The sequence below is a fragment of the Etheostoma spectabile genome, chromosome 8 (assembly GCF_008692095.1).
Source record: "Etheostoma spectabile isolate EspeVRDwgs_2016 chromosome 8, UIUC_Espe_1.0, whole genome shotgun sequence".
NCBI lineage: Eukaryota > Metazoa > Chordata > Actinopteri > Perciformes > Percidae > Etheostoma > Etheostoma spectabile.
The window spans coordinates 20133481-20156387 of NC_045740.1; the positions used below are offsets into that span (position 1 = coordinate 20133481).

Below are 22907 nucleotides of genomic sequence, written 5' to 3' on the forward strand. Positions count from 1 at the left end.
TATGCAGGATAATCATCAGGGGGAGGCAGGATATACAGGATATACATCAGGTGGAGGCAGAAACAGTGGATACGTTTTAACATTACGCTACTGTTAACGTTACTGGCAATCAGCTGATCGCTATTTCGCTGAGCTAACGCTCACGTCGGATTATGTACAACTTGTTAAGATCATACATCTAACACTAAAATCGTCTACAATGGGACAAAAGTTTAACACAAACAACAGTATACTACAACACATGTAACGTTAGCTTATAACTTATTTGCCAATATGGTTAAACTGCCGCTGTTAGCTAACTAAGGTTGACTTGCTAGCACGTCAAATTACGGTACTAATAAACGTTATAATTCGTGGTACAAAAATGATTATCGACTGTAAAATTAACCAAATATATATTTACAAGTGGCTTATATGTATAGCAAAAAGACTCACGTTCAACTTTGTATTGCTCCGTCGGTCTCGCTATCGCGTCTTCGGCCGCCGCTGTCAAAAGTTTTTCAACGGTTGTTAGCTCCGCCCCTTCCGCTACGTAGCCAAGATGGCGACCGTTGAGTGTGGAAAGTGTCCATCCATCTACACTTAACTTTGTGACCGGTTTGAGTGCACCATCCGGGTATTTTAAGTACACTTCATATGACCGCACTTCGACAATGTGAACGCACTATGTACTCAAATAGTTAGTATTTAGTACAGAAGTGCGCGATTTGAGACACAGAGACCGATGCCTGTTGACATACTTGTTGTCCTTTCAGAACAGAAACTGCCCCCCCTTCCCAGACGCATTGTCGCCTGACAGTAGACCTACCTGACCTGTCTTTAAAGGAGAATTCCGGACAATTTTTACGTTAATCTTGATTGCTAAAAATATGCAAGTACTGTGGGAGGCGAGGAAGGCGGGGATGAAGGCTGCCTGCCCGGCTAAGGAATCTACCACACAGATCGACAATGCCTTCTACTCACCAACATCTGATCAAACACACACAAAATGGATGAGCTACAAATACACACGGAACTGCTGCGTTATGATTTTCACAAAAGCCTGGCTAAACACACTTATCAATAGCAGCTAACAGCTAGCAGCTAACAGCTAGCTCTAGCAGCTAACCAGGCAAGCAAGCTACCTACCGGCAAGAACAAGACAGGGTAGGTGAATTAAAACAATGTCTGACTTAAAAACGCATCTTGATGTTACGTGTTACGCCCATGTTGTACAGACATATTAATTGCATTGTGTGTCTGTTAAGAGGCACAAAGGCACTCTCAAACTTGCCCCGTTAACTGCCGTACACGTAGCTGCAGCTACTCAGTGTTGCCTGCACCGATTCAGTTTTCTTTTCTTTTCAATCGAACGTACTTGCATATTCATAGCGATGAAGATTAACATAACAATTCTCCTTTAACGTGTCTCTCCGCCCCAAAACCCCCTCTAGCAAAACGTGTGTCGATTCACTTCAGTATAAAAACGAGAGGAATAACCCGTTTCTGTGGTGCAGTGTGTCCCTACCCTGTGACCCCACAGGCACCAAGACTCATATCAAAAGGAATGTCTGAGAGGACTTTTTACAAATTCTGCTTCTTCTTAATAAATGGGTTGGCATATTAAAGATGCTCTGGGTGGCTTCTACACTGCTACAGCAACGTGAGATGCATGAAGGAAACAGCCAAATCCAGAATATTTTATCAAAAATCCTTCACATACGCAACGTCTTCAGCTGGCAACTGTTACTTTATAACTGAAGTAGTGATCGGTCTGTGCCTGTTTACATATGTGAGCTGGGTCTGCCAGTGTTAAGAGTGTAAACATGGCCACACCGTACATCTGCAGATAATAAAGAGCAGGTGAACATTAGAGCATGCAAGCTTGTTCTAGCCATTACTAAAGTGTGATTTTTATCTAAGATCAAAGATCTAACAAGAAATTAAATGAACCAACAATCCGGCGAGACAATCCAAAAGGAATTAAATAGAGAAAGTAGAAATTAAATAGTCTCTTAAATTAATAATCCCAATGGGTGAACTCACCTCAAATTTGATACAGACAGGAAAACAACTGTAGAGTGTTTCCTCAGTGAGGGACCACGCTGTGTGTGTGTGTGTGTGTGTGTGTGTATGAAAGAGTGTGTGAGTCCCAGAAGAGCTCTTAAAGTTTAGGGTTCCATGCAATCTTCCCGGGCAGCGCAGCCGCTGAGTGACTCAGCTCAGGGGAGAAGACTGGCAGATAAGCGCATGACTCCTCCTTCACTCTCGCTTACACACCCCCTATTTAAGTGTTTTTTTTGCAAAAAAATAGCACAGAGCCACACAGACTGACACACACACATTTTTCCTGAAGGTTTATTCTAGCTTGATTTTAGGAAAAGAGCTAACGTGAATTCATAATTAATTTAATTAGATCAAAGCACCGCTGTACTAAGTCAATCTCACAGAAGTTCTATCATTGGTATAGACTATTATCCAGATTTACTAAGGCTTTTGCGCCTATTCTTCATTTATCAAAAATAAACACACACACACACACACACACACACACACACACACGCCTAAATACTGTACCCTGAGGTTCAAAACACACTCCTCTGAAAGGACAGGATCTGCACATTTACACTTTAAGAGCTACAAACAAAATTAAGAGTCCAGCTACATGAAATTTGGATTTATGGCAAATTTATTGAAGCGGTACATGCACGGCTCTTGCAGGCACAAAACATCATTAAGGTGCGCTCCAGCTTCCTCTCACTTGATTGTTTTGTTTTAATCTGATCATGAAAGCAGCAGACAAATAAAGCCTCTTGGTGTGAAACCGGGCCACTGATAGAGGCCTGCTTGTTAAACTACACTACACTTCTCGTTCTGTCCGATTAGTCTGATCAATGATTAACAAGCACCACAATACAGCAGCCTGCAACGCCACACACTATAGTTTCCTCATCTGCCTGCTAAAATCTAAATGAAGCCTCTAGTCTATTATTTTAAACCGCCATGCCATCAACTTCTCCTCCTACGGCACATTTCATGTGCAAATATTGAATCAAGACATAAAAACAAGGCAACCAGCCGACACAAAAAAGTGAAAAGTGTATCTGGTAAAATCCTATAACAACATATGAGTTCAAATCTAGATCGACCTGAATGAAAATGAAACTTCAAATTATTGCGAACGAGATGTACCTTTTGTCGAAGTCAGTACAAGGAACTGTGACTTTAGATTCTCCATGTTCTGTAATGTATCCTGGGAGCAAAGCTGCTCCCAGGTGTCTGTGACAGTCAAGTTCAGCGCTGCCTGCTCGATTGAGTAATTGCTGTAAAGCACAGTGTTATAAATGAACTTTGACCCATCTAATAGTAAAAAAAATTAACCAACACAGGAAGCCATATTTAAAGTCACACTAACAGCTATGAGGTGACAGAAATAGTTCTTGTCATCTTGTCATTTGTAGATATGTGAACTGTATGTGTGTGTGCTTATATTGCATGTATATTCACACACACATGGTCAAACACCTGCACGTTCACTGATGTGTTTTATGTGTCATCAGAGCAGGATAAGAAGGAATCGCAGCTATTCCAGGAACCAGTTTGTCCAGTAGGTAATCCATTCACTAAATTCTTTTTACATTACCTGTACTAACAGCAGCGCAGTAGTTCATGCACATTTCAGACGAATGAAACTAACACGTACGTTCTAAGCACTCAAGATGAATCTATTGGAAGTGAAAAGATAATGAATAATTATGCAATGGTGACCAAAACTGCACTCTCATGCTCACATCTCAGTGGTGCACCCATGAGTCAGCGCCAATAAATACTTGACGCCAGCCAACCTGCAGCCTTATTGTTGGCAGGGTCTCACTGGACAGAATTGACTGGTGTCTTTAAAGTCTCTCAAACACTTACTCTCACTGACTTTTCAGGAAATGTGCCTGTAAATATTTACAGGCACATGGCTTCAATTTACATACCTCTGGCCAGTAATCCGATATTCAGATTTCCGCCCTTATTTTTTGTGACATTTGATGCTGAATCCTGAGGTGTTACATTACATCTCACTGGAATTGTACCTTGTACAATTTCATGTGACAAATGAAATTAATTGATTGATTGATGTTTTTTGTCAAGCATTTGGACTGATGGATTAATACAAGTCTAGGTTCTCTACTGAAAGATGGTTACATTTACACATAAAGCAGCTGTTTAGCTTGAAAATTGGCTTTTTAAGACTCATCTTTTTTAATGAATTCATATATTCAGTCTTTTCACATTTTCCCCTCCTCCACATGCCCAAATTCATGCATGGCAGGAAAAGCTGGGTTCCTCCAAAAGTGTTAGACTGGTCCATCCACCTCAATCAAGGAGACCTGGTTTCTTATTTACATTAAGTTTAAGAGATAAAGCTACTGCCATTAGATGAGAAAAAACAGGCTACTGTACACACACCTGACATTTAAATTATTATTTGTGGAAAACACACACACACACACACCACACACACACACACACGCACACACACACACACACACACACACACACACGCACACAACACACACACACACACACACACACTTCTAACCATTTCTGGTGGCCTACATCACTCAATGAGATTACAATTTGTAGTTATAGGACATGTCTGAACCTACCCTGTTACACAAAGCGTTCATTGTGTCTATCATGTTGGCACAGACTGTGTGTGTGTATGCCTGTGTATGTGTGTGTGTGTGTGGTTCACAGTCTGCGTGAGTGACAGATAACTATTACAACTAGGCATGGGAGATTAGCTGTTTCTGTTCAACTACCCAGACTTTCTTCAGATTAACCCTGCCTCATCCTCTAATCCAGGGGCCATCGTGAGATTAGAACCCCAGTTGGTCTAAAACTGCTGGGGTTGTGGTGGGGAGGTGAAATAAATAGGGGAAAAGGAAGTGGAAAGACAACTGGAAACAGTGGTATTATTTAGCAGGGATGAGCTATAGGCAGAAGGTGAGAAAAAGCTTTAACAGTGCTTAGGAAGACTAGATGAAACAGACAAAGGAAGGAAGGAAGATTGAGGGCATGATGACAGTAGACAAGCCCAGAGAGGAGACAGATGGATGATAAGCCAGATGGAAGAGGGGTGAAATGATAGGGGGATTTACAGGAGAGAATTAGACGGTACACAAAAAGAGGAGAGAAAACAAGAAAAAGTGAAAAAAAAAGGAAGACACTGAGGACTGGAGGCACGCATCCATCACACGTAGCCTGTGAGCCACACACACACACGCACACACACACACACACACGCACACACACACACACACACACGCACAATATAAATAGACCAGAGTCCAGCAGCTTTCTTCACACCCCTGCATAGTAGTGTGCTGCAGTGTTACTGGCCTTCGCAGCATCATCTTTCTTCACATCATTGCAGCCAATATGGGTAAAAGAAGTAGAAGATTTGGCAGATTTGGTCAAGTTTAGAAAGTACTGAAAGGCATGAAAAACTATTACCTAATACTAGTAATTATTGACTTCAAATGCAAATAAATGGAGCCCTGCTGTGAATCCAAGGTGGCGGCTGACAAGTAACAAGCATTAGCATCTTAATTTGGCTTGTGGCAGCGCTACGTCACACACATCACGAGATGAGGAGAGAAGAGAAGAGGTAAAAAAAAAATAAAAAAAAGACTGCGTCATCAACACCAGCTCAAATACAGAGAGGACACCACAGGAAATGCACAACACCCACACAAGACTTGAATAGACTGCTAAACTATTAACTGAAACCCACAGATGCTTTCTGCAACATAATCATCAAAGAAAAGCTGCATTTAAAAATGAAAGAGATTGAAAAAGCAGGAAGGTTGCTGTAAGGTGAGTGAAAGTTGATGCTGCGTACCTCTGGACTGTTCAATTTTCACCCCCACGCAGGTCTCCTCATCAGCATTCTTGGACTGGAAGCAGTCAGCTTTGCCTTTGTTCTCTGCAACAACAAAACACACGATTCACTATATGAAAAGAAGTAGACGTAGATATTGTAATACTCGACCCCCCATCTGAGACAAGAGGGTCAATCTGTTTTAGGAATTCCCATGTTTTATTTAGGAGGATCACCGAAGAATGGAGGAATAAGAACCATACCATTTCATAATTTTAGAGCTGAGACAATATGCTGGACACGCGTAAAGCTGGACAGATTTAAAACTTGAGTTTTAAAGCTCTCTTCTTGTAGCTGAGTTCATCAAGATCAGGAGTAGACTTATGTTTGTTTTGAGAATGGAAATAAATACGCTGCCCCTTGGAGAAAGAAACCCTAATTAGTCTGTCTGTGATAAGTAGGGCACAGTCTGTAGGGAGAGCTAACACTCTTTCAACATAGCCGTTTAATATGCACATAAAAGATTAAAGAGAAAATAGCAACAGTCATTAAAAACAATGATGTGCTCACAGAAGCCCCCCCCCCACACACACACACACACACACGCACACACACACACACGCACACACATTATGACACCAGCCAATTACAACTGTGAGAAACCTGTTACCCATGTTATGCCCATTTTTCCTGAAGGTTTATTCTAGCTTGATTTTTAGGACAAAAGGTAACATTAATTGAAAATTAAATTAATTAGCTCAAAGTACCGCTGTAACTAAGTACATACTCACAGAAGTTCTTTCATTGCTATAGACTATTAGGGCCAGATTTACTAGGGATTTGGCGTCTATTCTTGGTTTATCAAACATGCATCAGAATGGAGCCTTTTCTTTGTGTTGTTAATACATTTAAGTGTGCATTTGTAACTTTATACTATAAGTAAGACGCATTTTGTCCTTGAATTAATCTGTCCATGAGTCATCGTTGTAAACAGCACTGCTGAACAAAGACATAATGTGTAGATAATGCCATGTAAAAGAAAAGTGGACAAACTCAGTGTGGGGTCGTGTAAACAGTAGAGAGGAGGTACAGATGACTGTGTGTGTGTGTGTGTGTGTGTGTGTGTGTGTGTGTGTGTGCGTGCATGCTTGTGAAGGAGGGTATTTTATCCTAGTTCAGGGATTAAAGAAGGGCTTTCTCTACCCACCATCTGGACTCCTCATGACAGGCCTGCCTGCTGTTCAAACACACACACACACACACACACACACACAGATACCTCAATCTGTTATATAAATTCAGAATATACTATAACACACACTTATAAGCAGCTTATCAAAATCATTACGTACATATCTGACATTTATAGAGACAACCCACTAACTCAACTGGGACCCCCTCCAGCCGACTCTCGGCCATCACACGCCTATTGTTTCCTGAATTGGGGGAAATGTTACTGCATATCAGCACTGAAAACACACACCCAAACACACTCACAAAAAAAGCCACACACTAGCAAAACTGGAGTGACAACCTTAATGAAGGACTTCAATGGGTTTGAGATGTGGGTGTGGGGGGGAAACACCCCCATCATATCTCATCACTACACTGATGAGATATGATGGGGATAGTATAGTGGTCCGGCTACTGGCTTGACCCTAAACTTCCTCTTCCTGTCTGTCAATTTCCTGTTTTTCATATTCTAAAATCATGAGTTCTCTGACCACAGCACAAGAAACTGCAAGAACTTACATGTGCATTTCAACACGCACAGTGGACACTGGTTTATCAGTCAGAATTTAGAAATTAATGCGAAACACAGTTCCTGCTAAGCTCTGAATACAGATAATGGAACTCAGAGCTGCATCCATCCTTGAAGCAGTGATCATGACAGGTTTTTATAAGCGGCAGGCCACAATTTGTGATCCCCCCCAAAAAAGAGCCCAAATAAATCCTCAATGATGTCTGTGTTTTTACTTTGCTTACTGTCAGTTACAGTGAACACAAACTGAACATGTAAAAGGTATTGACATACTTCTGTCATGTCAGATTTACACTAAACAGAACAACATACCTCCTGTATGTCTTCAGGCTTCCTCTACATAGCATCATGAATTAAACACGCATCAAAACAGGTGGAAAACTGCAGCAAATCCTCCAGTGATGGCAGTCAAGGTGAATAAAAATCAAATTCAGCAGTGACATTCACAACAATCCAATCAGCTACCAGCATTAAAGCTATTGCTCCTCCTCAAACAACCTGAGTGTTACGTAAGACACTGGTGGCCACCATTCAGATGCCACTATAAATAGGTGGTGTAGGTTTTATTTATATACAGCTATGATGATAGGGGCTGATCAAAAGCACAGTGCTTTGACTTCTTGTCGTTGTGTGTGTGTATGCTGTATCCCACAAAGTGTTTTAAACAAAGATATTATCAGATATGTCAGTCTCTCAGATGCTAATAGCAGCCTTGTCTCTGTTTACATCTACCTTATCTGCAGGTGACAAGAAGACTTATGTGTCTGGTATACTAGCCGCAGCCAACCTGTTGTGCGCCAGTGTGACGTCATGGGGGTGCCGTAACTGTTTATACTTGCACGTGGCGGTCGCAACACTAGTTGCAGTCTTCTCCTGAACAGAGGTGGCGCAACTGAGGAAAGGCTAATGAATTTGCAAGAAAGAAAAAGGTAAACAACGACAGAAGTGGCAGCAGCATTGACATCAATGTTTCAATTTGATTCTACGACCTAATTCTTAAACCAGTAAGTTTACAAGAGAGACTTGCAGTCATTCTGAGAGTCCTGGCATCCGGTTACCCTCAAACTCATCCATGCCTCCTGTTTCCACTTTGTTACGCTCACAAAATCCTGGCGAGCCAGCGAGAGCTACTTCATTTTGACGTCACATTGGTCGGCTGCGGCGACTGTGGAATGGAAGCTAGCTTCTAAATAAATTCCTTTTAATTATCTTAACACTTTTTAACAGTCAAACTGATAACATAAAGCATATTTACCTTCATACATCTAACATGTTATATATTATGGATGCCTTGTAGAAATAGAAGATTACTCTACAATGGATGTGTAGGGTAGAACCACAAAAACACACCTTATCTGAATAAAACACAAATATGTTTTTATTTTTCAAAGTAGTCAACAAATTCAGTCCAACAATTAATAGATCCGACTAAAAATTAGCCAAGGCATGATACATTTTATTCCTCTGTGATGCAGATGTCTCTCATCCGAAAGCGGAAATTGGCAGACCTGTTATACAGACTTGGTTTGATTCCACTTTGTACAAGTCATGAGTAATTATCTACATGGTTTCTCCACAACAGACCCACTGCATGCTTGACATTTTTTTAAAAAGGGACTGCACCTACACTGATGGATCCAGTTGTCTGGCAGCACCTGTGTGTTTGGGTTTCTGTGTAAGAACCAATGCTTTCTCCAGTTCTTTTCTCAGTGGTTCACCGACAGCTTAATCATTTAACCAAAGCCAAGTGTACTGTCTTGATATTTTTGAGCTGATTGACTGTTTAACAAAAGAAAACATCTCTACCTGTAAGCACTCCTTTCCAGAATAGCTGCATTTTCTTTATCCTGTTACCCACAAAATGTTTATCCATTTCAGAATGTCTCTTCAACTCAGCTTTATCTACATATATGAGTACATTACAGTCCTCTCTTCAGACACGAGTTGTCCTGTCGCCTGGTTACTTAATGTCTATATTTACCCATCAAACCCTCAGAGTACTACCTGCTTCGTCACTGTACAAACCGGTTCAGTCACCAGGTGACAACAGGTGAGGGAGGGACTAGGAGGTAGGGAGGAGGGTGAAGACGTCCTTCAAGATGTTGATTCAACCATTTCAACAATAATGTTAGGAGGGTTAGCCAGCACTCAAGGACAAAGTCTCTCCAGGGTGGGAGCAGGGAGTGGGAAGAGGACAGACACCAAAAGAGGGGGTGGAAACACTCTAATGCACTGATGAGGAAAGATGGAGGAAGGAGGGGGGGAGAGGAACACGTGGGGCGTGGTAAAGATGAAAATTAACCAGCTGTAACAGTTAATATTTAACTATCTTCAGTCCTGCCAAACAGTCTGACAACCCATTAAACTCATTTTCTACTATGATAAACCACATGTTCTATGTCCTGCTCCTGTGCCAGTGCATCCTATCAGTATTTTCTTCACATGCTAACTGTATTACACAAATCTAACTGCACCCCCCCAGCCCAATTTTAACCAAATCTTAGCCCTGATATACTGCAGCAGAAATAAATGAGATTCTGAATTTAATAACACGAGGGGATTTATCACCTATTATCATCATATAATCATGAAAAATAGATAATATTAAATACATTTAAAAAAAAAAGACCATAAGGACATCTGATTGCATAGTAACCTCAGCCTCATTTACATGGCTGTCCTAGATCAGGATAACTACCATTCAAATGTAACTCATAAATAATGGAAAGGAGAGAATGCATTAATATGCCAAGTCACACCCTTTAATCATACCGAGGTCCATTGTGATAATGTCTGTGCATATCTGTGTGTGTTTGTGTGTGTGTGTGTGTGTGTGTGTGTGTGTGTGTGTGTGTGTGTGTGTGTGCACATGTCTGAGGTTTTCATGCTTGACATAGAAGAGATTGGCTATTGAATGAGACCAGATGCGTTTGTCTCCCTTCTCTCTTGCCCCTCCATAATGGACATTTACCAAATGGTTTTCTGCCAGAAACATAATAGAGTGAAAATTAAAAGGCCTTGTACAGCCTTTATTTGGTCAAGGCAACCAGATGAGACCCCCCATCTCCAGCGCATGCAGAGGTCATACTGTATGATGTTACTCTCCATCTAACAATATATTATGTTATTCTGTGATGAGTTGTACAGAAAAGAGGCCAACGTCTTTACAGTATATTTATGGTGATATAAACTCCAACATTTGTCAAACATTGGTCTTCACTAATTGTGTTTGTCTTCTGTTTGGTGGTGGGCAGGTAGCATACAGTGGGGGTTTTGAGCTTTATAGCTGAAAACAGCTGACTGCTGTGGCCAGATATTACGCTATGAGTTTGGTGAGTGTGAGCAAAAACGTTAAAGGTTTGGACTTTACACGCACACGATAAGCTGCAGGGTCAGACGATAATTCACTGGGGCTTCATCACTAAGAGAGACCCCTTTTACATTCGAATAGTCATGTGATCCTTTGGTAATATAAAACTTTACAGTAGTAATTATTTTTGCCACAATATGTGCAGCACAGCAAGCTGTAAACACAACATTGACACATTATCATACTACAGAGCTGATATGGAAAATGTGTTAAACAGATGCTTATTTCACTTACTTTCACTTATTTTTTAGCTCTTTACTGGACTCCACCAACCAATAGAAATAGATGGTTCTTAAGCTGCTGTGCTGCACTATGTCACCAGCTAGTCACTAAAGTCTGTCTGGATAGGTTGGATAAGAGTAGTGAAAATGAACCAAAAGAGTCAATGATGTCAGCTACAGAGCAAAAAGGTTCTGAAGAACTGAGGGTAACATTTGTCAATAGGAGGGACTTCTTTCATATTACACATCGTTATTGGAACCATTGTTAATATATGAATGGGGATTAACTAATAACTTGTGATAATATAAATAGTCACAGGCCTAAAAGGTTGGAAACCACTGATCTAGTGGTAAGCTTTTGTTTTAGCTGCATATATAATTAGATCTTGGTAAATTTGAGCAGTTGACCCTTTGTTTTCCTTAGAAAATACAACTAAGATTCGTCCAGAAAGTCTTTCTTTTCAGCTACAATATAGCCTTCCTCACATTCCACCAACTTAAACATGTGCCTCATAAAATTTGTCCAACATGAGCAGACACTGTCCATCTACTCTCTGAATCCCAGCGTGCTCCCTACAAGGCCCAGCATGTGAAGATAAGCCTTTAGCATGATCTGAACATGCTCTGTGGCCCATGTCTAATGAGGGCAGGCCAAGTGGGGGACTGCCCCCCCCCCCACCCCTTAAACACGTCCTGTCCTTACTTCAGAGAACACAAAGAAAGTCAGAAACGAGTAAAAGAAAGATAGATGTTTCTTGGTTGTCACTGCAGTGATAATCCTCATCCAGAGAAGAATGACCGTAACTGAATGTTTAAACATGGCAAACACATTTATTTCCATAAATATATATATATTAAACCTTGAGTGATTTTGTACAAAAGAATAGAGACAAAAACAGAGATGAAGAGATTGATGAGAGTCCTATAAGTGAAATCCAAACAGCAGTTTAGTGTGATCACTGGGCACAGAGAAAGGGATCGATGTTGGAATGAGATAACATCAACAGCCCGCAGTCATTCTCTCCTCCTCTATCTCTTACTTCCTCCCTTTCAACATGTCTCTTTTCTTCTCTCTACCAGCCTGTTGTCTCTTTCTCTATCAACCTTCTTTATCCTTCTAGTCCCTCCATCTCCTCCTCCAACCCCCCTATGACCTGCCTGTCTACACTGGAAAACAGATCACAGCTGCTGGGCTGGAGCTTCCAAAATGTGTCAATCAATATCCTGTCCACCCAATCGCCACATCTGACTGGGCACCAGCAGGCCAGTCTGTTCACGAATGAACAAGAGTGCTTATTCACTCCGTGCCCTTTTATTTATGGTTCAGTCTCTTTACTAAGACTGAACCAAATGGGTTTGAAATGTCTGACAGGGTACTGTTATTGTCACATACACGTACATGTAGTGAAGCTCATTTTCTGCATTTAACCCATATCCCAAGGGATGTGGTGGGCAGCTATTTACAGCGTCCGGGGACCAACTCCAGATCTCAGCAAGTGCCTTGATCAAGGGCACTGACTGGAGCACCCGAACCCAGAACCTTCTTGCTGTGAGGCCCCAGTGCTAACCATTAGGCCACCATGTTGATGTATGATATGTGCAAGGGACGTACAGTGTATCCAGCATAAAAGGCCATTATTCTGTTTGTGTGTAAAAAATCAATCAATCTGAAAGTGCACTCTCAAATTTATAAATTCAGTGATGTGAAGTGATGCCCCAAGAGTATTTTTTCCTATAATTGCATTTCCATTCAGGGCAACCCATTTTTAAGCAAAAATGTTTGCAGAAATAGCCGTTCAAATTTCCATTCCCTCTGCAAAAGTAAATGACTTCCTGAACTTTAAATATAGCTCCATCTCCCAAAATAACCCCATGAGAAAGTCTCACAATAGGATGCTGATGAGTATGTTGTTGTTGCTCATCTGATGCTGGCTTTAACTCATGCTGTCTGACGATGCAAACAAAGAACTGCACTTGGTAATATTCTAATGCACCGAGTAAGACGCATGGAGCCACAACAGAGCCCTTGTACACAGGAAGAGTGACAGCAGGTGGCATTTGTGAAAGGTCGTGGTGGACAGACAACATTTCAGCAGCTAATTTCTAACTGAATGACTCTGAATCATTTGCAGTGATACTGTAACCATGCCAAGAGTATTTCACTGTTTGTCCTGAAAATACAGCAATAACTGAAACTGTAATGTTTGATGATGAGAACTTTGTCTAATTGAGCTTTCGCTAAACACAGGATTTGTCCAATCATAGCTTACCATTTGTAACAGGGGGTTCCCTGCCATTATACTGCTTAGGCGCACCGCCTAAGGGCATGAGTGTAAAAACAATGTGGAAAGCATGTGTGGACGTGCCACGTGTGTCTGCTTGTTGTCTTCTGCCCACATGCATGATGGTTCGTGGTCGTTGCCGGTGATTAGCGAACAGTCAACTGTTTCAACACATCCTTATTCAAATCAAAATACTCCTAAACAATTCTTCATTTCAATCAGTCTTAAATGTCTTTCTGTTAATCTCCTTCTATCGATTCCAGTTCATTAAGGAAACAGTAAGCAACAGAGATTCATTATTGCTAGACACATTTGACTCAATGCATTATGGATGAAGTAAATAGAAGTTGAACATAATGCCAATCAAACAGCGTGGGTAAAAACTTGTGCCTCAAACAGGATCATTGTACTCGGTATGAATGAGCCCCTCTTACTGGAGGCGCTGGAGCCGTATTCTCAACGCAGAGTAGGAATGCCCAGAAAACCCTGCAATCCTGAAAACAAGCCTGCAGGCGAGCTTGCAGCCAAGTTTGGAGCTTTAATGAGGCAGAGAGAGAAAAAGAGAAACTGACACTAACATTTAAAATGACACAAACTTCCTCTTTAACTGTACATGTTTTAACTAAACCATACCTTCTCTTCCTCATTTCTGTCCCCATGCTTGTCAAAAATGTTCTCATAAGCTAGATCTGCACTTTCCATAAACCCACATCAACTGAGTCACCTGCTGTTCTGGATGCCTGATCACATCACCACACAACACACACACACACACACACACACACACACACACACACACACACACACACACACACACACACACACACCCCACATGCCACGCACTTAATCTGACACGTCCTGATGGAATTAAGTGTCAAACTGTATCAGCATTTTTGGTCTGCGTCATGGGAGGCTCAGCAGAAAGACAAACCACTGTGCACAGAGAGGACAAAATGACAATGATGGCTGCCACGAAACGAACCAGTGATGCTTGTGCGGGGCAATAACACATCATTTTTACTTTGGAATCACAGTAAGAGTGAGAAATAAACTAAATAATCCATGAGGTAAAGGAAAGAGAAAGGAAGCAGGAAAGGTGAGGTGGATGACTCCCACAATGAGTAAGCTGCAGTTGCTGACAGAGCCTGGCAGAGCCAGAGACTGCTCAGGGGGAACTTACTGTAAACTGACACATATCATGTAACAGACTCACTCATGCACAAATACCTGCAAAAAATGCAACAACAAGCCATAATGTAAGTATGTAAGGATTCACATGCATGTGTGTAATTTAGTATTCAGTGTCATGAGGCACTAACCCCTTCCCACTTTTAGCTTCTCTTTAGAAACAACATGCATACCTAGCCCCTGCCGCCTTTATGATAGGTTCTCTTCCTCCAAATCTGCATATGCCTTTGTCCACTTATCCAACGAGAACATCCACCAGAGTTTGCTTATCTATATTAACCATCTGAGTAGAATTACAAGCCAACATATTGGCACTTGACATTTTTTTTCTGATGAAAACTTCACATGACGGATAGATAGCAATCAGATCTTTCGATCTTGACAACGCAACACCAAACCCAAGCAATACATGACTCCATAACTTTTACAGGGACAACAGTGTGTCTTCCTCTCTCCCTTACTAACTTTGTAACCTCCCTTTTTTCCACCTGAGCGCTTGAGATTTTTTTGCAGGGACTTGCTTGATCCTGAAGGAACCCCATCAGTGGGATCCCACACAGGCTCAGCAAGGAGCCTTGTTACTAAAAGGGCCGTTGAATGGTTGCCTCTTTCGCAGCACAAAAAGCAGGATCTGGTATAAGCCCTGCCATTGCCTGCCTGTATGGAAAGACAAGCACGGAGAGTGGAGAAAGCACTACAGAAAATATATTGCTGCGGACAAAGTTATTGGTCTCAATTGCAGCGATAGCAAGCCAAATGAGTTCCAGTGAGTGCACGCAGCAGGGAGATGGCGAGGGGAGATTGAGTCTCAAGAGAAAAAAAACATGAGGCATATTTTCTCATTTATTTTTTCCAATAACAAAAAGCCTTTGTTGATGGTAGGAGCCAAAATAGAGTGTAGCAACTACAAGCAGTTAAGATTACATCTATCATCAAGACATTGCATTACACTTGTAATGACAAGGTGACTTTAAATCATAGTTTTGTTTGCAGACAGTTCAGGAACAGAAAGCCACAATGTACACATACACACATGCACACACACACACACACACACACACACACACTTGCATATTTTCCCACAGCTTACTGCGGACAGCTGAGGCCGATTATGCCAATCATGGCAAACAGAGATAACTGAAATCAGCAGCAGTAGCCTCTACGTGCACAAGCATATGTGCTGTGTGTTTGTGATCTGTGTGTGTGAGTTGCAGATGTAGAGTGCATCATTAGACAGCCCGCAGCTGAGCGGCTCAGTAAACAACGCCTTAAAGAAAATTAATAGTCCCCTCCAGCCAATACAGCTCCCACTGCTTCAAGTACCCACAGCTTTCTACTACACACACAGACACACACGCACCGCTGCCACACTTAACTACAGCACTGGTCACAGGAACATCCTGTGGTGAGATTCAGGGTTTGTCTTTTGTAATGTGTGCTCCCCTCTTTGTTAACCATCAGCCTCAGCAGGTGGCGTGTGGCTGTGTAGAATAGCAAACAGCGTTTTGGTGTCTCTGTGGTCATGAAACACCCATATTTTGGCTATCAGCTCTGTTAACCCAACACCCCACGGCTGCATTGTGCACTCGATGGATACGGCACTCTGAATCTGATTGGTAAACTGGTCTAAAATGAGTGAGGCACTAACCTGAGAGGAGGTTGTGTCCGGTGAGAGCAGTAAGGTGGAGTCTAGTGAAGAATTAAAATACACTGCTAGACTGAAGTAAAAAGACCTCTCCCTCCCCTCTCCCTCTCTTTCTGCGCTCTGTCGCTCCTCGCACTGGCAGGTTCACGCTTGTGGTAAACTGCTGCCTCGCTGCATTGGTTGCATCCTCCCTTCCTTCTCTCTCTCTCTCTCTCTCTCTCTCTCTCCTCTCTCTCTCTCTCACACACACACACACACACACACACACACACACACACACACACACACACACACACACGCTTGCACGCTCAGTGACAGACTATCTCGCCCTTTATCTCAACCTCCCGCCTTGCCTTACCAGATGCTTTCCTTCTTCCTTTACCCTTTCCTCATTCCTCTCTATAGCGGGTGAAGATAATCACATTCCGGCGGAGATGGACATATGGGCGGGGGAGCGACACTCAGCCCCAGAGTAAAGCCCCCTCTGTGTGTGAGTGTGTGTCGCATGGACAATCAGTCCTATTGTGTTGGGTGAGGGGAGGGCCAGTGAGAGGGGAAGACGCCAATGGGCGTACTCATCTGCTGTCCCTGCTGCTGCTGGTGGCTGTATGGCAGATATAGGTGCTGAGCGGGACACAGTACAGAAAGAGAGGGTGTGTGTGTGTGTGTGTGTTATGAAGTAGAATCCTGAAGTAGAGGTTTATAGAATTTCAGTTATCATTTGTCATCTTCCTAACTCTCAGTGGCTTGTGTAATGTGCTTTGAACTCCTTTCTTCCAGGGATCACATTAGGCAGCACAGAGTAGGTTGGAGGTAGTGGGAGAAGTGCAAATCAAGGCCACCCACTCTTTTCCCATGACAACCAAACAGCGGTTACCCACTAAGAGAAGTCACATGGAGAAATATTTACAAAAACAACCAAATCTTCAAATATTGCCTTACAAACCCAGTGTGTGGTGCTGTATGGTTAATATTTCATGAAACTCTTATGTGAACTGTGGTTTAAGAGGCATTGCTTATAGCACTAGTATTGATTCATTGAGCTAGCTGGCGTTAGCCTGCTTTGTATGTTTGTAGGCCACAAAGTCGCTAGCTTTATTCTGTAGCTTTCATGCTAGCCGTCTAGCTAGCTAGTAAGCTAGTTTAAGTGCACTGCTGGCCATTTTAGTGGAATAGGAGAGAACCAGACTGAACCCATTTCAGAAAGAGGAGGGGGTGGCAGGTGGGGGCCGAGAGAATGCAATGGAGTGGAAGAAAGGGGCCGAAGACCGGTCAGGGGACAAGGCTTCACTGGGGATGGTCTCCTAATAATTATAATCTTAATAATAAGTTTAACTGACTAGTATTTCTGGTGCTGGCAGACGAGGGTATCGCAACGTTTCATTAACTAGTCGACTAATAGCGCACATCTCTAATCGAGATAAGTCCATGGCAAGTCAAATTCTTATCAAAGCAAGTCTCAGGTCAAGTCTGAAGTCCAAATTAACAGTCTTCATAGGTCAATTGCAAGTCCCTATAAACTGACCATTAAAATGAACATTTTACATAGTATTTCAAAGCAAATAATTGTATTTATATAAAGCTTAAACAATTACATCTAATCCATAGGCCTAAATGTCAACTGTTGAATGGATTTTCATCAAGTTTGATGCAGACATTCATGTTCCCCTCGGGATGAGCAATAATAACTGTTGTGATCCCCTCACTTATCTTAGAATGCCATCATCAGGTCAAACATTGAATTCATCCCATACTTTTTATGTTTATGACCATACCTCCAATACTAACGACATTCCTATTAGTCTCATCAGGCTGAAAGATGAGGTGTAAAAATTCAAAAATTATCTATATGTAAAAATCATATTGGGTCTTATTGATAGATAGAATATATAATAGATGCAGTAGATGTATTGATATCTGTCGTCTTCCTCCATTGTCAATCACAACTGCGATTCTCAGCAGAATACAGTGTTTGGCTGGAGTGGCTAAAAGTGTTGACATGGTGAGAAAGAGCACTCAGTTGTTCTCATATTGTCAAACATGTCTATGAAAATAACCTAAAGGCATCAATAATGATTACAGTGGCACGTTGAGAGAAGTTTTGCTTTCACAAGTTGTGTGAAGAAACATGCTTTTGGCTGAATACAATGCACACACAAATACACACAGTCCACAGTCACACCTAAGGCACTCTCCTAAAAAGATCCTCCATTAATCCTTCATTTTTCTAACCCTCCTTCTTACTGATCTCATTCTCTCTACTTCTTCATCTGACTTCCCTGTTTAGTAATGTTTTACCACAGCTGGAAATTCAGCAAGGGGCTGGTGATTCTCTGTATAATGATCTAACGCACTCTTTATTGTTAACCCTTTATAACCGGACATGGACACCCATTAAAATAAAATCCTTTCAGCAGTTACATGAAACGACCTGCTCCCAGCTGACATACATGCGTGTGAGTATACACACTCCTAGTCATACAAGCACCTTGATACACACTGTGAGTCTGTGCAGGCCTCATTACACAACACAGTAATTAGTGACCGGAAGACCGAGAGAGTCAATAACTATGTCCAGACGTCACCAGTATGTGTGCCTGGTGCATGTCTCTACGGCCTATGAATGTGTGTGTGTGTGAGTGTGTGTGTAAACCACATGCAGGAAATCAGCGTGCTACAGAAAAAACTGTATGCTCAGTTTCCTTCTGGCCATTTACTGCAGAGCCATTACCACAGACAGGCCAGTACTGTGCTCTAAGACAAGGTCAGACTACTCAGCCTACAGCCATGCATGCACACTAGGGATGGAAATTGATAAGTTTAAGTTTATTTATTTAAAAAAGGGACAATGTATTATTATTATATTAAAGAACAATTCGAAGGATGTGAATATACAGGATTGTAGCCAAAAGCTTATTTAAATCCTTAGACCTTGACAAGTTGATGGTTAAAATAAGTTAAGTTAAATAAAAAAAACAAATGGAGTTTAAAATTCAATGGGAAGGGGGGCAGTAAAATCCCCCCCAAAAGGGGGAACAAAGGGGGGTTTATTGTTTTAAAAACAGGGGGTTTTTCCCAAACCCTTTTCAAAACTGGGCCCCCCAAAACTGGGTTTATTGAGTTGGGGGCCCCATGCCCCACGACGATAGATAATTAAAAGTAGATAATAAGATAGAAGGGTAGATGGAAAGGGGGTAGATGATAGATAAAGGGGGGTATTATTGTTGGCCCCATTATTTTTATTAAAATATTATCCAACAGTAGCGGTAAAGGGATGCCCAATCATTTCTATTTTTTTTATAATTTGGGAGTAGAAACCAGACTTTAATGTGATTTTGGCATATTTATTATTTTTATTGTAGTAGTTTTATTAGTATTATTAGAGTAAAATTGGGCCTTTTACATTACTGGGGGCTATTGCTAAAATTTTTATATGGGGTTTAATGCTTTGGGTTTTTATTATTGTTTATTATTATTAATCATAATCATAAGAAAGGCCTATTTTTCATTACTAGGCTTTTGGCTAAAATTTTGGGAATTGGCCCCAGCCCTCTGATTTTTAATTTTGCTTTATTAGTTATTAAAATGGGTCTAATAGGGGGGGCACACCCTGCATTTTTTAAAAAACTTGCATTTTTGGTGTTTAATATGAGCCCCGACCCCCCTTTTTTGCCCTTGCAAAGACCCCAAATTTCTTGGCTCAATGTTTGAAAAAACCAAACCCCTCAATCACCCCTCGATTTTTGCCGATTACGTTTTTATTTTTGAGTGCCGTTTTTTTGAGAATCCTCCCTCAAAAAATTTTTCACGCGAAAGGAATTTAAGGGAAAAATTTATGAAAAAAGTGGAGCGCGTAGATGCAATGGGGCCCCTTTTAAAAATATATTTGGAAGCTTGTAAAAAAATCTGTCCCCTTTTTGGGTTTTTTTTAACTTGAGCCCCTTTTTCCCGGGTAAAACCCCCCAAAATTTCGTGTTTAAAAACCCTCGGGAATCTTTTGCTGCAGCTTCTCATGTAATTTAATATGCAGTGGGCTCTCCGCTTTCAAAAGCGGCGAGTCTGCACTCCCCTTTTTTTAAAAAATTTTCTTGCGAACTTTTGGTGCAAAACAAATTTTGTACCTGTGGACTTATTTCCCCAAAATAAAAACACTGGCAGGAGCTCCGGGGGTCCGCACCGAAGAGGGAAACCGAGTCGTGGGGCTCGGCCAGCGTGGAAACACCGCTAGAAAGCTCCCTCCCGAGATCGACGTGATTGTTTCCCAGGGGGAACAGGGGAAAAATCCGGGCCCCCGGTAGCACGGGGCGCCCCCCCCCGGGTTTACACACTGATGGCGGCCCCTTTTGCGGGGGTGCAGGGGCCTGGTCTCACCAGCAGTGTTTCCCGTTGACGGTTTTAAAAATGTTTGGATAACTAAAATGGCTTTTTTTATAAGCGGGGTTAGGTTTTGCCCAAAAAGCATTCCCCAAACGGCGGGGGCCCAGGGAGGCTGGGCCCCCTGCTCCCCCCTCTGGAGCTCTCCGTGTCCCCCCGGGGATTTAGATCAGGTCGGGCGGCAGCGGAGCTTTCTACGGGGTTTTTCCAAAGTTGGCCGAGCCCCCCGACGGCGGTCCGTTGGGGGCTGCAGGGTTTGGGGTCACCCCCGTGTTTTAAATGGACGGGTTAAAAAGTGTTTAGATAATTAAAAAATTTTTGTAATTTGAAGCGTCTGGTGCTTTAAAGGCGTATTTTTATGCTAAAATAAAAAAAGCCGGACAGAGTTTTTCCCCCCCATAGGTGATAGAAACCCTGCGTCCCCGGGCCCCCTTTGGCTCAGAGCTCCACAGACTAAGTCCACAGGTACAAATTGGTTGACAAATGTTCGAAAAGGGTTGCAAAAACTGGGAGAGCCAGACTCGCCGCTGTTGATGCTGCAGAGCACATTGCCGCTACAGATTTCAGAGGTTGATCACCTGAGTTGTGGTTGTACTGCAAAGGGCTCAGGAAAAAACCGGGTTGACACGATTTTTGGTCCCCACCGTTGAACCACTGGTCCCAAGATATTGGTGAGGTTGGCTTGTTACCCTTCTCTGACTTACAAAATGAATGCAGTCTACCATGTTCCTCTTTTTTCTTTTACCTTCAGTTAAGGTCGGCACTCAAGGCATACGGTGTTCCCTGGCAGAGGCCTTTGCCCATCCATCCTATTCGGATGTTATTTACTGTGCAGTCTAAAAACTTTTCCCTTCCTATTGAGAAGATATGGGCACACTATTGCCCAGGACTGAGTGTCAGTCTTGACTGGCATGATGTACGGTCTAACATACCAGAAGTATCTAGCAATCCAGACCATCAGAAGATTTACTACGGAATGCAGAATTTCATTCATAGGACATATCTCACCCCTATGAAAATGCACCACATGAAAATAAATTTACAGCCCTTTCTGCACTTTCTGCCCAATTAAAGCTAAAGATACATATCTTCACATGTTCTGGGAGTGCTCTCCTGTTGGTCAGTTCTATTACAATATTGTATTCAAAATGCCTGTACCCCGTACTCTTATTTACTGTGCCTGTTACTGTAAGTGTTTTTATTCTGAATGACCTGTCAGCCTTCCAGCTCTCTAAAGCTCAAAAACCTGCTGTGTTTACTGGACTCACTGATGCTAAGAGAATTACTGCATCTCGTTGGAAGCCACCTCTTGACATGTCTATCCAGTGATGGACCCTTTTCTTCTTGGATGTTGTATACATGGAACTGCAGACGGCACGCATCTATGGAGCCCCGGAAAGGACCCTGGACACTTGGCGCAGCATCGCTGGCTCTTTGAAGTCCGGGTAGCCTTGTTCTACAGCCTTTACCTGGCAACCTGGCATGTGATTGGTCCCTTGTCTTGTGTCTGTCTGTGTGTGTGTCTGTTTATGTGTGTGTCTGGTTCGGCATGTAATGTTATGTCTCGCTCCCTCCCAGCTTTCCTCTCTTCTTCCTCCTTTTTGTTTATACCAGTGGATTTTTGCTTATCGGTCTGATTCTTCTCTTATTGATTCTTGATCAATTTTCTGTGTGGAGAAAAAGTATTTTGTCGTCTTTATTCAAATGGAATTTATTTTGCAATGTTGTTTTTTAATTTAAATCTGCATTTTGTAATTGGCAATTAGTCATGCACAGCGACAATGCAATCATCAATTAAATTAGTTTTTTACAGTAGGACCATGTTGTGTTTATCTACATCCTGCTGCTGAGCCATTACAATTACCCTGGGTAAAGTTAGTAGCTTGCTAAAAACGTAAGCTAACGATAGATATACAGTATACTGTATGTCTGAAGGCTTAACATACAGTATGTTTGTTATCTGAGGTATAAACTTACAGATCAAGATGAACCGTCTCACACAGTGACGGCGTTGACAAAGTGGTCTGGGGCTGTGTTAGTCACTGAAACAAGGAAGTGATGTCCGAACTAAAGATGCGCCTTGGTGTGATGTCTGACAGATTGAATTACCATAACTGAGAGGCACATTTTTCCTTTTCTTCACTGCAAGCCCAACACCAAGCTAATGTGTCTAGCAGAAATCTGTCCTGGGACTCCTAATAACTGTGAGTT

The 22907-nt window shown here is 42.0% G+C and overlaps 1 protein-coding gene across 10 annotated transcripts in view; it reads right to left on the bottom strand.

The window, feature by feature from the left end:
- Positions 1 to 22907, bottom strand: part of fgd4a (FYVE, RhoGEF and PH domain containing 4a) — a 60546-nt gene that overhangs the window by 21139 nt on the left and 16500 nt on the right. For 5 of the 10 annotated variants that reach the window (XM_032522911.1, XM_032522921.1, XM_032522913.1 and 2 more), the window contains one exon: positions 5876 to 5959. In XM_032522911.1, the coding sequence (XP_032378802.1) occupies positions 5876 to 5959 (84 nt within the window). Of the gene's footprint in view, positions 1 to 2025; positions 2173 to 3171; positions 3194 to 5875; positions 5960 to 9422; positions 9610 to 16325; positions 16566 to 16680; positions 16822 to 22907 lie in introns of those variants that run through there. The other 5 variants (XM_032522916.1, XM_032522915.1, XM_032522912.1 and 2 more) reach the window with 5 other exon arrangements.